Source organism: Strix uralensis, chromosome 5 (assembly GCF_047716275.1).
Source record: "Strix uralensis isolate ZFMK-TIS-50842 chromosome 5, bStrUra1, whole genome shotgun sequence".
NCBI lineage: Eukaryota > Metazoa > Chordata > Aves > Strigiformes > Strigidae > Strix > Strix uralensis.
This window is the reverse complement of record NC_133976.1, coordinates 40990481-41008604: the sequence shown is the minus strand read 5'-3', so window position 1 is coordinate 41008604 and position 18124 is coordinate 40990481. Positions and strand designations below refer to the sequence as shown.

General features: G+C 39.3%; 1 protein-coding gene across 1 annotated transcript in view; it reads left to right on the top strand.

The window, feature by feature from the left end:
• Nucleotides 1–18124, top strand: part of PTPRR (protein tyrosine phosphatase receptor type R) — a 157818-nt gene that overhangs the window by 113289 nt on the left and 26405 nt on the right. Inside the window, exons 7-8 of the mRNA XM_074869379.1 lie at nucleotides 6440–6626; nucleotides 13576–13660. Coding sequence (XP_074725480.1) covers nucleotides 6440–6626; nucleotides 13576–13660 — 272 coding nt within the window. The remainder of the gene's footprint in view (nucleotides 1–6439; nucleotides 6627–13575; nucleotides 13661–18124) is intronic.

The window sequence follows — 18124 nt, the reverse complement described above, 5'->3', positions numbered from 1 at the left end:
TCCAGTTTGGGTGTGATGTAGGTTTGGTTTGTTTAAAAGTACTGATAACCCCAGGTCTGAGTAGGTTCCTAAAAGCTGCAGCACTTGTTCAAGTGAAAACTAATGGCAACACAGAATTGTTAGCAAGCAAAACAAAGATCATTTGGGAAACTAAGTTATCATCAGGGATCTGCCAAGCATAGCATATGCATAACAAGGCTTCATAGGGCACCTAGAAGTATAAAAATAAAAAGTACATTATATGCAATAAGTACTATGTGCAAATATTTATTTATTTGGATGACATTCACATAGTTACATAATGAATTTTTTATTCATCATTTCTTAAACTAATACTGATAGTATTGATTGACCTTTGTTGAAAGTAGGAGTAAATAAGACGTTAATTACATTAATGGGTATTGTATATTATCAGAACTTGTGGGGCTTTCTATCAGAATGTTCTCTAATATGTGCTGCAGCACAACAGAAAACTGAAACTTATGAGCTCTACGTTTCCAAGAAATGAATGTAGACCTAGGAAAAAATTAATCTTTTTTCTTCAAGTTTAGGTGGTCAGTAATGAAGTTTTACCACATGCTTAGAAGACTTGTTTGAGATAGTATGCTAACGGTTAGAAAAAAAAGGAGAGATTACCACAGCCATTAACATAACCATACTCTCATTCAGCCCTACTTCTGCAAGACATCCAGTAATATAAGCAGTACAAGGTGATGATATGTATTTCAGGCTAGCATGTACAGAGCAAGAATCATATATAAGCATTTGTGAAAAGTATATGGACTGTTCTTATGCTTGCTAGAAGCAACAATACTGTGAATGTTACTTTAAAATTTATCAAATTATATTTCACTTCAAATGAGAGTCATCTCTTAACCTTCTGAGGACTGACTGTAATGGATATTATAAATATGGATTTGTGAAGAAGTGTCTCAGTCATATATTAGAAGATCTGTGCTACTGTTTACCCAAGGCTGAAAGAAAACGGCAGTATGTTCAGTCCTTTGCAATTATTTTAACCCCTCTATATTTCTGCTTTTCTACTTTTTCTTTTTTCAACATTGATTTTTCTTAATTAAATCAGTGGGAGTTATGCAGTATCCTGTTCTTATTTATTTTATATTGAAATACAGGATTAATAGCAACAAAAATGTTATATCCTTTTCTGATTTACTGTGCTTTTCACACCTCACCACAGTTTTATGTATCACGTTTGTTCATCTACATGACCATATTTTCTCTTAGCTATTTTGCTAAAACAGCAGGAAAGCTGAGATCTATATTTTTTTTCCATTGTCCTTTTTTACACATTTATATTTTTTTCCTGTGCATTACTCTACTGAAACATAAAACTAGATAAGGAGGTGAAGTCTAGCACCAGTAAGGTAGTAAGTGGTGGAAACCACATGCGTGATTGTGCTCTCCCAGTGTAATTGCAGCAGTGCAAAACCCACCTGAATTCAGTGCATTTGCTGATGAGATGGACCAGCAAGGGAAGAGAATCAAGACCCATGTCTAGACCTAGTCTGTGAGCACTAGAGAAACAAAACGCACAGGGGATTGCAGTGTTTTTCCCATCATCCCTGCAGTAAAACCCAGGGAGGGTAGCCCTGCAGAGCATCCCCTTGTACAAGCAGGATCTGAGGACCCAAAGCAAACTTGCTCCCCAGAAGCTGCTCTTCCCTCTAATTAATGGCTTCCTTCCACCTGCACAGCTGACACAGCTCCCGCCTCAGGCCTGCAGAAGCTGGGCAGAGGGACGAAGGGCCAAGGGTGCAGAAGGAAGCGCCTCCCGTGTCTGCAATGCCGGGGTCGGAGGGCAATGGCTCTTGGAGGGCAGCAGCAGTCGCTGTGGCTTCCAAAACCACTAGAGAGAATGAAAAGCCGAGGACCAGGAATCTGGGCGTTGCATTTTTCAGGAGTGCTGAATAAACATGGGAATGTGTATTTAAAGAAATTACCCAGCTTAAATAAACAACTGGGAAAATGAGTTGAGTAATTGGATTTTCATAATCACCAGCTATGGCTTAATTTTAGGGTCAAGGAAGACCTGGAAATGACCTCACTAATGATTAATAGGCTTTAGTAACCTGGTGGCCCTCCAAGGTGGACAGGTGGAGCTTCCTTTTGAGAGTTTTCAAACAAATATTTCATTAATCTGTTTTAGTCTGTGATAAAATCTGCTTCTGTAAATGTATTATTAAAAATATTCCAGTGGATTCTGATCAGTGGACTTGTTCCTACTACCCAATTGAAAAGAGGGCCATGAGTACGTAGTAAGACCTCCCTCTGGGATACTAGAAAATACACAGACACAAGTGGTTTCCTGATTGTATTTATTTGCATACCCAGTGATGAGGTGGCCATCCCAGCTGGTGAAACTTCAGAAGAGTTAGTCTATGCTGATTTTAATGCAGTGTTGTCACGAATGTTTGCAGTTCCTCAGATTCCTCACATGATGTTCTTCCCCATGAAGACATAACCTCGAGGAGATGCTGGGGGAGGTGTTTCATAACAAAATCTTCTCTAATTTGGCCCAGACTATTAAAATTGGGAATATAAATAATATAAATAATATAAAGTTATTTAGAAGGTAAAAAAGGGTTGTAAATATTTAGAAATAAGGGAAAACCCATGTGTATGGCTCCTTCACTCTAATTTGAAATGGAGAGATACCCATATGTAGTCAGGAGATACACATATATATATCTATATGTCCAAGTATTACGAGTTGTCTGACTTGAAGTGTCACTGGTCTGATTGTGATTTCTTTATTGGAGACAAGGGATAGTTCCCAAAGATGGGCTTTGCTTTAGGTGGTATGTCCTTGTTGCTCTCTGGCCAGCCTTGTGCAGTTCCTCCAATAAGGTGGGAAAAAGTGGACTCACTACCTAACCTCTTTCCACCCAGGCAGTAAAAGAGAAGAGAATTCTTGCTTTCTTCTCTTTTCTACAGAAAGTGAACAATTTAACTGTTGGAGGAACACAGAGAATCCAAGGAGTCCAGAGCAGGATCTGAGACTATAAGCATCTTCTCTTAGGACATACAAGCAGATGGTGGGTTCAGGCCCTCCCTCATCTTTCAAGACAAGGCAATGTGTCCTGTTTTCAGCCCTATTCCTTAGCATGGTCTTGAATGCAATAAAGAAGTCTGCATGATTAATGTTGGTAATAGTTAGTATTGGTAATGTAAACATTATTAAAATAAAATCTTTTTATTAACTGGCGCATACTTCTTCAAAAGCGTTCTTTGAGATGCCTGTTTTTATGGAAGAATCACCTTCAGAGCTATTTTCTAGCGTATATCCTCTTATGGACATTCTAAAAAGACTGCTATCCCTTAGGTAATTATTTTTTGACCTATATTCAATTTTTATTCAATGTGTAGCTTTCAATGTGTTAAATACACAGCTAAAAACTCCTTCTTCTTTCCAGAGTAAGTTATTTGATTCTCAACACTGGTATTCGTCAATAATCCCCATAAATGGTAAAAGCTTTAAACTCAAAGTTATAATTAGATCAGGTATATCTTTTGTTGTTTTTAAAAAGGAAATAGCTTTTTTGCCAAGACTGTCAGTTATAACAATATAAAAGCCAAAGAAAATATTAATATTTTCACTGTACTTTGTTACTGAACAATACAAATACTTTTCCTCTATATTAGGAAATCTCAGTAGGCTCTCCCAGAAGTATGCCTGGGTGTAAATCGCTACCCATTTCTCAACCCAAGGTAGCCTAAACAGTTTTGGAGACGTTCATTGCACACTTCTGTGGATTTCTGGATTGTTTTCAAAAGATTGCATTTGCGATGTACGCCCTCAGAGCCACCTGTTTGAGGGACTGCTTTTTTCCACGGAATAAATAGCTAGTTGTGGTCAGAAGAGGTGCTTTCACAGGAGAGTTTTTGTGAGAAAGCAGTCTAACAGGATGTTTTCCTAGAGAAGCAGAGTGGAGCTGGGGGACTGGCCTCCCCTGCAGGCGTGGGCAGTCCCAGGGGAGCTGGGATGGGTACATCAGCTAGGACTCTCCTGGGTCCGGCAGAAAGCGGCCACCACAGCCAGCTCGCAGCGTGCCCACCTCCCAGGCTGTCACTGCTCTGGATTTGGGTATGACCTCTGGTACTGTTGACTGGGGCTTTGGTGCGATGCAGGGTGTGTAGCAAGCCACAGAGCACTACTGGTAGTCTAAGCATATGTCAGTTACTAGTCATTTCTGCTCAGGGTGCTATTTCACTTCTGCCTACCTCCTAGCAAAATTAGCAGAATCATACCCCACCTACTTCCCTCTGTCAACAGAAATTGTCCCCATCTACCCCTGGAGGCAGCCAGCTGCCTGGGGCCGCCTCGGCTCCATCTTGCCTCTCCCACCTCTGCTTCTGTTGCTGACTCACTGTTACCATCTGTGGGCCTGGGCAGCAAAGCTCTTGCTATCACCCACCCGTCACCTAAGCTGAAATAGGCTTATGAACACTTACGGAGATTCACCAATTCCACCAGGTGGTCTTGTCTCTTGGCCATTGTTGCTTTGTGTTCTGCTAAGTGACAGGTGAGTGACTGAAGTAATTTCTATTCATGCAGACTGACATGATAGAAATGGTTTAATTTAAAATAAAATTAGTGAAGGACCTGCTGACATGTATAAGAGGAAGGGAAATGCATCAAAGTTGTGTCACACAAAAAAAGAGTGTTATGTTCAGATGGTTACAAAGAAGAAAGCAATAAACCCTAAGAGTACTTATTCTGGTTGAAGAAGATCAGAAAACAGAACAGCAACACCAGCACTAAGTAAGGAGTCACAGTGTCTGAAAAGACAAGTAATTTGCTCAAATATATGTGCATACAAATACCTATGGGCCACCAATAAATAATGAAAGGGCAATAAAGAGCAAGTATTAACACAAGCTACTTTTGCTGCAGACTAGAGGAAAGGATTCCCCCAATATTAATAGCACTTGCCTCATAGATAGTATCTGATGATGTCTGTATGATATTTATAATAATATGTGGTATTACTGTAAAAAAGATATTGTATCTTAACAACATCCCAATGTCCAGAACAGTGTGCAGTCACACTCACCCAGTGGGAGTTCTCCTGCTGGTAAGAAATGCACCCAACCATGCAAAGTCCTAGCAGGAAAACTGGAGTCACTGGATAATAGATTAAACAGTAAATGGTTAATCACTGTCAAGGTGTAGAGCTGTATTCTCATCTAGCAGGATGACTATTAGGAGAGACTTGAGACAGAGATTTTATGTTGTGGTTGCATATATCCAAGCATGGTAGAGCAACTAATAACTTAAAGAACTCCCCTGTAAGCATACATTAACAGAGAGATGATAATGTGCAGGGATAGGAATGAAACTTGCCTTGTCATGTCTCTCTGTGTGCATAGCTGCTTGGTAAATGTTAGAGACGATTACGCTGAGCTGGGCACCTGTAGCTGAATCTTACAGTCTTACAGTACTGATTTCTGATTAGTAAACACAGAAATTTTGATTAATGCCTACAGATGTGTGTTTAGTCATCACAATTCACAGAGCATGGATTTACTGCAATCAATATGCCTAAAGTTAAAGGTTGACTAGGTAACATTTGATCAATGGGTTGAAACTATGAAAAAAGACAGTTTTCTTAAGTGTTGTTTGGATAAAGCAGCAAAAACAATAGTGCTTGTACCAAGCACACAGAAGTGTGCTTTATTTGCATTTTCATGGCTCAAAGGTGTTGAATCCAATTTTATTTTCCTGTAGAAAAGTGAAATGTTGATAAATTTGATTGTCCTGCAAGAGAAGTTAGGCATTTCTGAATAACCCCTCTAAGTCTGTGACCATTCCTCCTCCTGGGATGCAGCTCATTCATTGTGGTTTATTGTCTCTCCCTTGTCTCCTATCTAACATGAGACATTATCCACTGTCTTGATAGTCACAATGTTTGCACTGCCTTTCCACTTATCTCTGCTGATTTTATCACATTTTCCCCCTCCTTTCTGTATATTTAATTTGAGTAGATTCTTAAACATATAGCCAGCATAACTGTGAATTTATTTCCAGGTTGTTATATGTATCAGTTAGAACTATATCCCCTTTTTTTTCTGTGAAACATTTCTTACTTACCATGATATCACTTTCACATTTGACATCCATAACAATTAAGTAGCATATAGGGAGCAGTTTCTACTTCTAAGAATAATCCAAATCCCTAGCACACTGTACTTGCAGCATTCGTTGTTATATTCAGGAGGTAGGATGATATGTAAAATCTTGGTTTTCTGTCCACCCAGTGCTTCCAGTGAAACCAGTCTTGCAGTCTTTGCAGACTCAAATCTCCCAGTGACTGTACAGAAAGTCAGGGTGCATAAATAACTCAGGATCAGCTGCATGAGTATGGGACTTACAGTAACACAGATCTGATAGAACTGTTTTAATTATTTTGTAACGCAGACGAGGATCCAATGTCTCACTGACTTTGGATATGAGCAGTTTGGGAAGTGTTGAACCTTTCGTCGCTGTGCCAACCCCACGAGAAAAAGTAGCAATGGAATACCTACAGTCAGCCGGCCGTGTCCTGACAAGGCAGCAGCTTCAAGATGCAGTTGCATGTTCTCATTTACTTCAAACAGAATTCATGGTGAGTTTAACAACAAGCTTTAAATGAGGATTTTTGACATAACTGGTGCAACAGAAACCATGTGGAAAAACTAACTGGGGATCACTTTAATGTCAAAGTACAAATCATTTCCAAAGGGCAGATTAGATAGTTTCAAGATGGTGTTTTATGTTTATGCACTAAAGACAGGTAAATAATGGATAATACAGATTCCTCTTGGTTTGAAGTTCCATTCATAGACAGGATAAATGTCATATTAGAGCTATAGTACAAACAGGACTGTAACACTGTGACAGTTTCAAAGAGATCATAAAGGCTATGATGACAGAAAACACAGTAATAATTGAAGATTTTGTTTATTCTCATGTAAACATCATGTATGTTTGCAATTTGAAGACTAGATTTTTAGTCACTATAAATGACTTTTTGGAGCAGAGACACCCACAGTCAGTCAGTCAAAAATATCTTTAACAAGCACTCCATACAGCAAGCCTAATGTACTCAAGACCAAAAAACCTGATGTGTCCTACAAGTGTATTTAATAATAAAAAGGGTAAGAATCTAAAATGAAGAGAGTGGCTAGGTAGAAACAAGTCAGAACAGAAAAACTCAGTCAGGGAAAACATATTATTACATACTACTTGAAGAAGACCTGAAAAACAGCCAGATGAAAGAGGCTATCAGCAATAAGGAGACACTTTTTACAAAAGGGAAATAGAACAGAGCATAAACTGAAACCAGTTGAATGTGAAAGCTGAATAAGGCAGGCCAAAAAAGGTTTTGAATTAAAAAAAAAACCCTCATAACTTCATTTTTAAATAGATCAAAGCACAAAGCTTATCAAAGAATACAAGGATCAATAGATGATCAAAAGGGTAGAAAAGGGATTTAGAGAAGTTGAAGCAATAGGAGAGAGGTGACTGCATTCTTTGCTTTTGTGTTGATCACAGAAGAACTTAGGGAATTTCCTACCTCTGTGGCAGGAATAGATCAGGTCACTGGAGGATATGTCTGATATTGAAGCGTTAATGTATGAGATTCTAGAACAAATCAGTAAAATGAATAAGAATAAGCTAGTATTATTCTTATTCATTTTCATTATTCACTGGAATAAGCTTGTATTCACCCAGGAATCCTAAAGGAGTTTTTATATGCAATTATTGATGTATTAACTGGGCAGATGTAACCTAGCACTTGGGCCCCAGCAGCTGAGGAATTAGAGGGCTGGAGGTAATGAGTTTTTCAGATGGGGTCCAGAAGAAATCTGGAGAAGTGCAGGCCTAGAAATCTGATGTCTAAATCAGAGAAATTGAAAAGAAATATATTAAAGAAGCCAATAGATATATGAACAAATGCAATACAGTGGGGAATAATCAACTTTGTGTAGCACTGGAAGGATTGGTTGCTTCTCAGAGTAAAAGGGTGTCACCAGTGGAGTCCCAGAGGCATCTGTTCTGGAGCTGATACTGACCAATCAAGATCCTCTTAAGTCATCTGGAAAAAAGAATAAATAGTAAGGTGGCAAAGTTTGATCGTAATACTGAATTACCAAAGGTAGTAAAATTAAAAATAGACTTCAAAGAAATTACAGAAGGATTATATGATGGTGATAAGGCAGAGGAAATTCAGGGTTGATAAATAAGATGTTATGCATTTGCAAGAAAATAGTTTTTTATGCTTTGATGAGTTCTGAAAAACAAAGCTAAGAAACTTGGGAAAAGAACTAGAGAATAATATAGGAAACATCTTTATGACATTGGAAAAATCTATATTGCATTCACAACTGCATGCTGCTCTGATCTCTCCATCTTGAAGCACATACAGAAGTACGGTGAACGTAATCAGAGACTAGAGCAGCTTCTGTATCACGAGATACTAAATAGACAAGGACTATTCTGCCTAGAAAAGAGACTGTGAGAGCCTGTAACAGAAGCCTATAAAATCATAATAGCAAGGAGAAGGTGAATATGGAGTGATTACTTATGGTTTTTCACGCTAAAAGAACAGTATCAGGTGACTAGTGCAATACAAAGAAAAGCTTGTCCTGTTCCAGTTCCCCCAGATGCCTCGCTACCAACTGCTGTCAGAGGGTACCGGAGAGGAGGAACCTAACATAACCAACTACCCCAACCAACCTTAGCGGAACTTTTTTAGCTTTTACAACTCATTAGCAAACTAAACTAAACAAGCAAAGCTTTTTAAGACTTGTTTAATTGTCCTGGTTCAGCTAGGATAGGGTTAAGTTTCCCCAGCAGTGGGGAGGGAGCTCTAGCCGGGTTATTCGATACCATGCTGACCAGGTTGGGGTGCCCAAGCACGGGAAGAGCAGGGACGGTTTTTGGTCCGGGTCAGTCCCCTCACTGCTGTATCCGTGCGGTATATCTCTTGTTCTGTTCATTGTTATTACTGTTATTGTTATTGTTGTTGCTCAGTTTGTTGCTGTTACACTGTTGTATTAAATTTTTCCTTATCTCAGCCCCGGGATTTGTATTTCACTCCCTGCCCCGTCCGGTATGAGGGTGGGGGAGGGGCAGCGGCAGTGTGGTCTCGGGTCCCGGCAGGGCCTAAACTACCACATTAATAAATTTAGTTTAATAAATAGAGCCACAAAGAAATGTGTATCCTAACAAGTCATGTAAGAGCAGGAAGACCTATACAACCCCTTGAGCATACTACGGGTCTAACAAACACATACAAACAATTCAGTTATTACACATGCCAGAGCACGTGATCCCTCAGGTTTCATTTTGTTTTCAGTTTGTACGTTTAAGTCAACAGAATAGATGATGAGTGCCATCTTACTCTAAAAACAGTTTTTCATTATGAAAAAAGGCATCCTACAAAGCAGTCCTTTTATTCACCCTTAAAAAAACAGGGTTTATAGTCAAAGTCATTTACTTAAGAAAAGTAAATCCCTCAGTTGTTTTACCAAAAATTGGTCAGACAGCGTACATGGAAAAAATTATAAGCATCCAACATACTTTTATCACCCGTCATGCCATTGGTTCTCTGCCATTCTGCTGCTTAGGCAGGAAAGCTAGAAGAAATAACTCCATCATGCTTAAACCCCCCATGTTAGGAGACAGTTTGTACAGGCAACTTGGCACCTCCAAAGAATCCTGTTTACCCAAATCCTCTCACACAGCATCTGTGCGCAGCTTTGGGGCAATAGAGACTCAACATTTTATTTGTCCCTCTGGGGGGCACAGCAAGACTTTGGCCATTCAGTGTTTCCAAATAATTTTATTGAAAAGATCATCACTTCTGTATTCCATTTTTGAAGCAGTTTTTAAAATGTGCTTTAAGATGAAGCTGTTGAACAGTATCTAATACCCTCCTTGATACAGATAATAGCTTTAGTAGGAACTTGAGGCATGCAAAGAACGCAGTCTATAACCCTCACTTGTTCTGCTCACTCAGGTTGCTTTATCTAGCTAAAGAAATGCAAAAGGACAGTCTTCTTGAGACTAAAATTATTAGTTCACATGAAAGCGTTCCAAGTGTGCAAAAAGTGGAGAAATGTTCAAAGTTTTCAATGAAAAATTGAATCATGAGCAGTTTTGGGTTATTTTTAGTTCTTTAATTAACATTTAAATTCTTGATTAACAATTAAGGGGGCATTAACTTTATTTTTTTGTTGTTAGAAAAAGTAAGTTACCATCAAAATATTTTTCCATAATACATTTTAAGAAAAAAGAGCTATTTTCCTTTTTTTTTTTAAATGCTGACAAAAAGGTTGGCTACTTTTACTTGGGAGAATATACCTGAGTTGCAATGAGGAAGAAACATAAATTGTCCAGCATATACTTCTTCAGTAGCCTGAGCTGCTACTATTCAAAAGACAGAATGTCTGAAGTTGGTGACAGAACAGAAAAATTCATTATTCCCAAAATACTGAAATGTCTGTATTGAGCTATATGGGAAAGTGCCAGATTGTTAAATCTATAAAATTTGCTTCTCATAGAAATGGAGGGATGGGTATAATGAATACCTGCCTGAATTTTCCTAAATTTTGCCACATTTTCTTGAGTGCTTTCAGAAACCCAAATCATATCTCTTCAAGTGTATGAACAGTTGTAGCATTCAAACGCTAATGTGAGCCAGAAGAGCTGTTATTAGGAGAGTACAGCCCAGAGAGATGAAGTAGCCCGTGAACAAAGACATATACACATATGCATCTATAATTGCATGCATGCAACTGAGCATGAATTATTTAATTATATATAATACATATATAAGTTTAATAAGTTTAATAACTATGTTGCCTACATAGCTACAGACTTTGTATGCTAATTTGCACATGTTCATGCTATTTGCAATCTGCTGAGCTTATTTTTCCCCATGGTAGCAAGAACGTTATCCCCATAATATCCTGGGATTTTTTCTGGAATAATCTCTTGCTTTTCACAGACAGTTTCTGAATAAAAGTGACTTGTCTGTGGATGTGATCCACGGTGTATTGTCAGATTTCTGTCTGTGCCCTTGACCCCACCAAGTACTACTGGGAGGAGTCCACTGACTAGAAAGTGTTTACAGGATGTAAGTGATTAATATTATTAATTGACCTTGTTGGCCCAGAGAAATGAGTTTCTGTTTTCAACTCAGTGGCATTTCTGCATCTGTCAGTAATTCGTCAACTAATGAACTATTTTAAAATTTCAGCAGGCATCGAGAAGGAGACAGCCAGGCAACTGGAAGAGCCCCACTGACCACTGGCTCTTGTTGCGCAGGCAGAGGACTCATCCTCACACATCTTTTTCCAGTCTTTGTAGATCATATTAAACACAGGCTTAACATATTGCTCACTCTCAGTTGGTATGTAGTTCAGCAGGGAAACCTTTCAGAAGACATGCCCTGATGGTGTTTATACTAAGCCAGAACTGAACCAGGGAAGCTCTAGGTCAGCCACTAGCCCATATCAGAACTAGTAGGACAATTCGGAGCCCAAGGACCAAGGGAAAGAGTCTCACAGAGGTCACCACTGGGAGGGGGTGAAAGCCAGAGGTGGGTATGAGGGGGGTGCGGGAGCTCATTTTCTCATTCCATGGAGGAGGAAGGCACAGCAGAATCAGGACAGAGGTGAATTGGTTTGACCTGAAAGAATGAGGGTGAGGTTTATGCGGGAATGGAGTCTTACAAGTGAGAAGATCCTGTGCGTAACACAGGCATCATATGGATGGCAGTACAGGAAGCTGAAAAAGAATGGCGTGAAGTACCTGCAAGGAAGATCTATCTTAGCAGCAACACTTTGGCTGGCCTGAAATGAGAAGCAGAGAGTCATTCTTTTGAGGAGTCAGCTGAAGAGCAAGGAAGAGATCAAGGAAGAAACTGAGTGAGGGAGAGAGGAAGAATAAAGACGGTCCACTAAACACATGTGCATAAGGCAGAGAAGGTAGAAAAATAAAAAAAACCCACAGAAGATGCAGCCTCATGTAGTAAGATGTTCCGAAGCCAAGTTGGGAAGCAGAAAAGAATCAAACCAATTCACTGTAACCTATCTAAATTTTACTTAACTTTGCCTTTGCTTCAACCAGAAAAGAGGGTAGCTTCACCAAGCGGGGGAAGCTGTTGGGTGCATCCTTGTCAAGCTGTTAGGGGTCTTGTCCATGTTCCTCTAAAAAAAACCAAAGCAGCCAGTCATGCTGGGCAGGACCAGAGCTTGGGTCTGAAGGACATTGGCCATGCATCTCATCTATGCCAAAGTCCTGGGCAGGCCTGCACCTGTGGAGTTAGAAACCAGCTGATTTTGGAAAAAAATCCTTAGGTAAATTTTCCAGTGGTGCAAGTCAAAGGAGGTTTGCACTGAATAGGGTGGGAACTTACTTTTTGTGCCTCCTCATGTTCTATGTGTCTGTAAGAGGCAATTATTCACTATGCCACTGTCTCTTTGGATAAATGTCCCAGGCTAGCAATGAAGTTTTCAAGTATCTAGTAATGACTGTGCTTTTAAGTAGAAGTATTAATTTACTGAAGATCAAATTCCAGCTTACTGTAAGATAATTTAAATAATGGTGTCCAAAAACATTCAGTAAAAAATGAAGATTTCAGTCAACCGAAGCATTTTTAATGTGATTTTGCCAGATTGCATTGGCTGGTAAGATATTCCCCACAATCAGGAAAAAAAAAAAAACCTACATGTTTCATCTTGCATTTTCAAAGGGTTGTTTTTATTGAACTGTAAGAACACTAATAATGTTTCAGGACCTCAAAATCAAAATTATTCTTCCACCCCTTAAACCAAGTGAAACATTTTGTTCAGTAAAAAATTGGACAATTTTTACTTTTTATGTTCACAACGTGAAAAAAAAAAAGCAATTTTCAGTTGATCAAGAGTTTATAATTTGTGTATTTTTGGAACTTCAAGCAAACTGTCACATTAGTTACTTGCACATCTGTGTATTTAAAAAAGACAACGCGGATCAGTCACTGAAAGATCAAAATGAGAATCAAGAGAAATAGCTTCAGATTTTTATTTCACTTTTGAGCCACTGAATGCAAAAGAATAAGGCACTTCATTCTAGTAGTTTCTATAAAAAGCAAGTGAGGTCTTTGACCGACATTGTTAAGGGCTTTGCATAAATTTTTTTTTAAAAATTGCCATATATTAATATTTAATTATTTTGACAGTTCCTCCCCCAATTATGTAAAATGTTGCACTTTTCTGCTACAGTACTGCACTTTTCAACTCCACTTTTCTAGAACTATTGTGCATTTTAACCTCTCTCCTAATCCTGTAAAAACTTTGCTTTTAATAATTCATCAGAAGTGTTCCTTGGAAGTCACCCCTTCAATATGCAACTCCCTGTGTTTATTAAAGGAAGGGTGTTGACAGGCTTGAGGTGGGAACCACTTTTTTTCTTAATAACTTTGATGTCAAAAGACAGTTGTGTAACAGCAGATGGTCTTCTGGTGATAATTTCCTGCGTGCCTCCTTTGGAAACACCAATCTGATTTAATTTATTTTTTATAGGAAATACCAATGAATTTTGTGGATCCCAAAGAAATTGACATCCCGAGTCATGGAACTAAAAACCGCTATAAAACAATTTTGCCAAGTAAGTGAGTTAGCCCATGGTTTCCTACTATGACATTTAATCCTGCTTTAAGAATGCATTGCTGTGAAAATCTAGCTGTCTTTATCTTTGATCACTGTGTACCTATTCATAAGTGTATTTATAGTCTATGTAGAAAGAATACAAAAGCCCAGTGCTGTAGGACTGGCAAGTGCAGAACTCTCGCTGGATGCCTTAGTAGGTACACACTTTGGCAGCATCCCAACCACATACTGAAATGCAGCCTGGGTACATGCTGATTTTCTTTGGAGGACAGCTCAGGCAGATGGGTAGAGAGAGGTCTGCCATGCCTTGCAGTAGCTCCCCTGATCTGGAGGATATGAGGACCAATACTTTTGTCTCCATTACAGCCCACACCATCTTGCAGCCACTGAATTCCCTGTGGTTGGGTCAGGCTACTTGGGATCCTGTCCAATACAAAGTGGCTCAGACTAAAAAAAGCAAGTGCATCCTATCCCTTCTTGCACTGGATTTCCTTCTTTATAAGTCCTCTGCTGGTTTTTTTTTTTTTCTCTTCTCCATGCACCAGTTGGCTTTGTGGAAATCTGTTTACGTTAGTAAGTAAACCACTCTCATACAGTGCTGCCTCATCATTGCTGTAAACTTGTTACTGCTTTGCTATACTGCTGCTGGATTTTCATTGGCCCAAATTCTTTATTTCTGATCAAGTAACGAGTGCTTTGTTATAATTAGAGATGACTGAAAACTTTTCAGTGGAATAGTTTTCCTTCAAAATACATGTTTCTCTGAAATTCAAACATTTTCGTAACATTTGTTGGGGGATAATGAGATATTTCATTTCTCCTTTATTAATCATTTTGTTTTGTGTTCAGTTTCAAAATAGGTTGCAGAAGTTTTAACATTGGACTAAATATAGACATGAATAGTTGAGTTTTTATAAATTTTGACATCACCAAATTGGAAAAGTTCAGTGATCCAGAATGTTGGAGGACACTCCCACAGAAAAATGTAAACACATCCCTTTGCTTAGGATTGGAATGAGGAATACCTTTAAAATTACATCATATCCTATCAATTAGAAATTTGTTTTCTCATCATCTCTATAATGTCCTTGTAGGCCTATGTTATACGTTAGTCATGCAAATTCACACACTTTAAATGACGAGATTTCTCTCAGCGAGCCTTGAATGCATTGTAATTTATTCACATCATACAAAGGCCTTGCAGTCAAATCGATGAAAACTGATGGTGTTCAGCCATTAGATTAGTCTCAGAAATGTGATACATAGCTGGGAAAGAAACTCGTTGTGTGGAATCCTTGCTTCCCTTCAGCCCTCAGTGAAACTTCCATTTTCTTCAAGGTTAGCTCATCTATTGCAACCGATAGCTGTGTGCATCTGAGTGCAGCCAAGGAATGTTGAAGGGAATTAAAGAAAGTAAGTAACTGAATGCAAGTTATATACCAAGTTATCAGAAAATTCCGTGTCCCTTAGGGTCTGGCCCAGTGTCAATAAGATGTACACGGAGGGTGAAATCCTGACCCCTTTGATGACAGCAGGACTTTTGCCATCAGCTGCAGCAGAGCCAGGATATCACCAATCCTCCCTCTGCCTGACAGATGGATTTTTGGAAGGAGTTCTCCCTTCCCATATCATCTCACATCCAAGCTGCCCCAGCCACCATCAGCTTTGCCTTCAGCAACACCTTGCAAATGTGATAAGTCCCATTTCACTGCAGCATGTGTTTTGAATCGGAATACAACAGCTGGGCCATGGTTGATGCTGATGAGCTTTGAGAACCCATCATGCCTTTGTGTTTTCACCTCCAGTTAGCCAGGATGTGCCGCTCACTCCGCAGCACATTTTCAGTCCAAGCACGCTGCCAGTGTGCACCACAGCTACTCACTGACAGGCACTTTGTAACCGTCCTTGACAGGAATCAAAAGGTCTGTTTTGTGTTAGCACCAGGCTTTTTCAAAGAAGATATTCTGAGGATTGAGGCACGTGCTCATAATAAATACTCGCACACCCCACACCCAGTCTGAGAGGGTTTGGAAACGATTTGAGTGATTAAATAGAACAGCTTTCCTGGTTTCCTGCTCAGATTATATCAACCCACTGCTTCATACATCCACATCAGCTTTTCCATTCCCAGCTCTGGGTGCGTCTCCTGTATCGGGGCACCTGTGGTGACAAATGACGTTTGAGCTTTATTTTATTATCTCCTAAAAATGGGCTCTCCTGCCGTCTCCACCCTCTGCACTGTCAAGGATGTTCTAATTTTCTAAGAGATAATTCTGTGACAGGGTGCATGAGGACAGGTTCATGTTAATAGATGCTACCCAGCCAGACACACTCATGTGAAATAAAACGAACACCTAATGAAAATTATTCTATATGTAAAACAATAAAGTGCAGGAAATGTTACGTTTCTATGAAAGATGTTTCAGTTGCAATATAACATAGTCAATGCTCTTATCTGAATACTAGTATGCCCCTTTAAGTTTTCTAAGTGTTATTTGCTTTATAATAATATGCTAATACAACTAATAAGGGAACAGTGTGGGATTAGAGGCAAGTGGCTAAACAGCTTCTTAAAAGCAATTTCTCCATCTTTCCTCCTGGCTGTGACCCCAGCCACAGGTCCTGTTAAACCCCACTCCAGATCTTCAGCTGCATTCCCTCTGCCATCCACCTATAGCATTTCTCACTCCCTCTGAGCAGGTTCCCAGTCCTGTGCACAGATTTGCTAATCTCTCACCACAGTCACATCCTTGTGGCAAAACACCAGCCCTGCTGCTCCCTCCTCATCCTCTTACTCCACATCTTCACTTTTGCCTGCTTGTATCCTACAGGCCATGCTACATGTCTCCGAAGCAGGACCTCAGCTCCAAAGCCCTGTATCTTTTCCCCTATCTATCTCACTATTCCACATCAAACCAGAAGCGGAATTCCCATGGTGCTTCAGTGCACACATGGGCTCTTGCTTACAAAGGACCAAGTGGCTTAACACTATTCTGTGGGTATCTTCATGTGTGCAACACATCCAAGGTACCTGGATGTCATCCCTTACCCCTTTCTGAAGACTACCCTCAGGGCAAAAGTCTACATGAAAACATTGACAGCAGAACAGCAGATTCACAGTAACATGAAGGTAGAAGGCACTTGGCAGGTCACACCCACAAATCCGCAAGCTATTGCTTGAAGTGCTTGTGCTAAAACTGTCTGTGGCACTCCAGCTAAAGACTAGGGGGAAGTTAAATTTAAGTGGTATGAACAAAGCACTATATTATGCAAGCTTATATGCTGAAAAACTGTTCTCTTCATGTTAAGAATTTTCAAGCCCCCTTGTGCTACAGTCCTGACTACAGTCATGTTTACTCCAGTCCTGCTTCCTAATGAAGGCAATAGGATCACCAGCAGGTTTTCAAAGACTAAAGAAAAAAAGCATATTTACAAAGCAGAAGGAGATGATAAACTGTTTAATCTTAGTGGAATTCGACATGGATTCATTAAAGCATTTTTGTATATCCATGTGAGTCAACAAAATGTGTCCTAGTTGTGGTCACCAGTATCATAACATCTATAATGTATTATAATTATTGATGTACTATAATAATTGATATATGTTAGACTGTATAGTTAAAAATGTGAATGGATATTAGACAAACCTGATTTTCAGTAGATAAGAAAGATTGCCTTTGCATGAATGTATCTTTATTTTGTAATGCTAAAGTCTGTTTTAAAATGCAGAAGCACTCACCATGATAAATCTGTTAAATTTTCCATTGAAAATCCTGGATTATATTGGAAGCGCCAGGAAATGATTCAGATGAGATTAAAAATTGATGCATAGTTTACAGGTGTTTTATACATGAGGTATTTTGAGGCAGTTGTATTTTGCAAGTCTAATAGCCTATTCTCCCACCTGGCAGAGATTGGCAATGCAGTCTGGTATGGTTCTTCCCCGTTCTGTGTTACAATGTTTACCAAATAATACCAGTATCCATAATTCATTTATAGACTGCAAGCAAAAACAGGCAAAATAGGGGTTGATGGATTTCAAAATGTTTCAATATCTGAAAGATTTATGATCTTTTGGGCTGCAAGTGTGAGAGCACTCACACTGCCTCACAAAATTTTCATCTTCCTTTCCTGCTCACAAAATAGAAATACCTTAAGGACAGCCCTTCTTACAGTATTTCAGTCCTACTGCTGGTAAGGCAACTAGGACTGGACTAGGAATAGCAAATGACTTATGTTGGAAGTGATACAAATGTGAACATACCCATGCCCTAAAGAATTCAGAACACAGTAGCAGTCGAAATGGAAGAAGAAAAAACGACCACAGCACATCATACCCACTGTACAACAATGGGACAAAGCCCTGGGTCTTTATGACAAAGTGGTGTTCATGGAATGGATGAACTCCAGTATGGATGCCAGTGGGCGAGGCTGTCAAACAGTGCCACCAGATAGCCCAGCT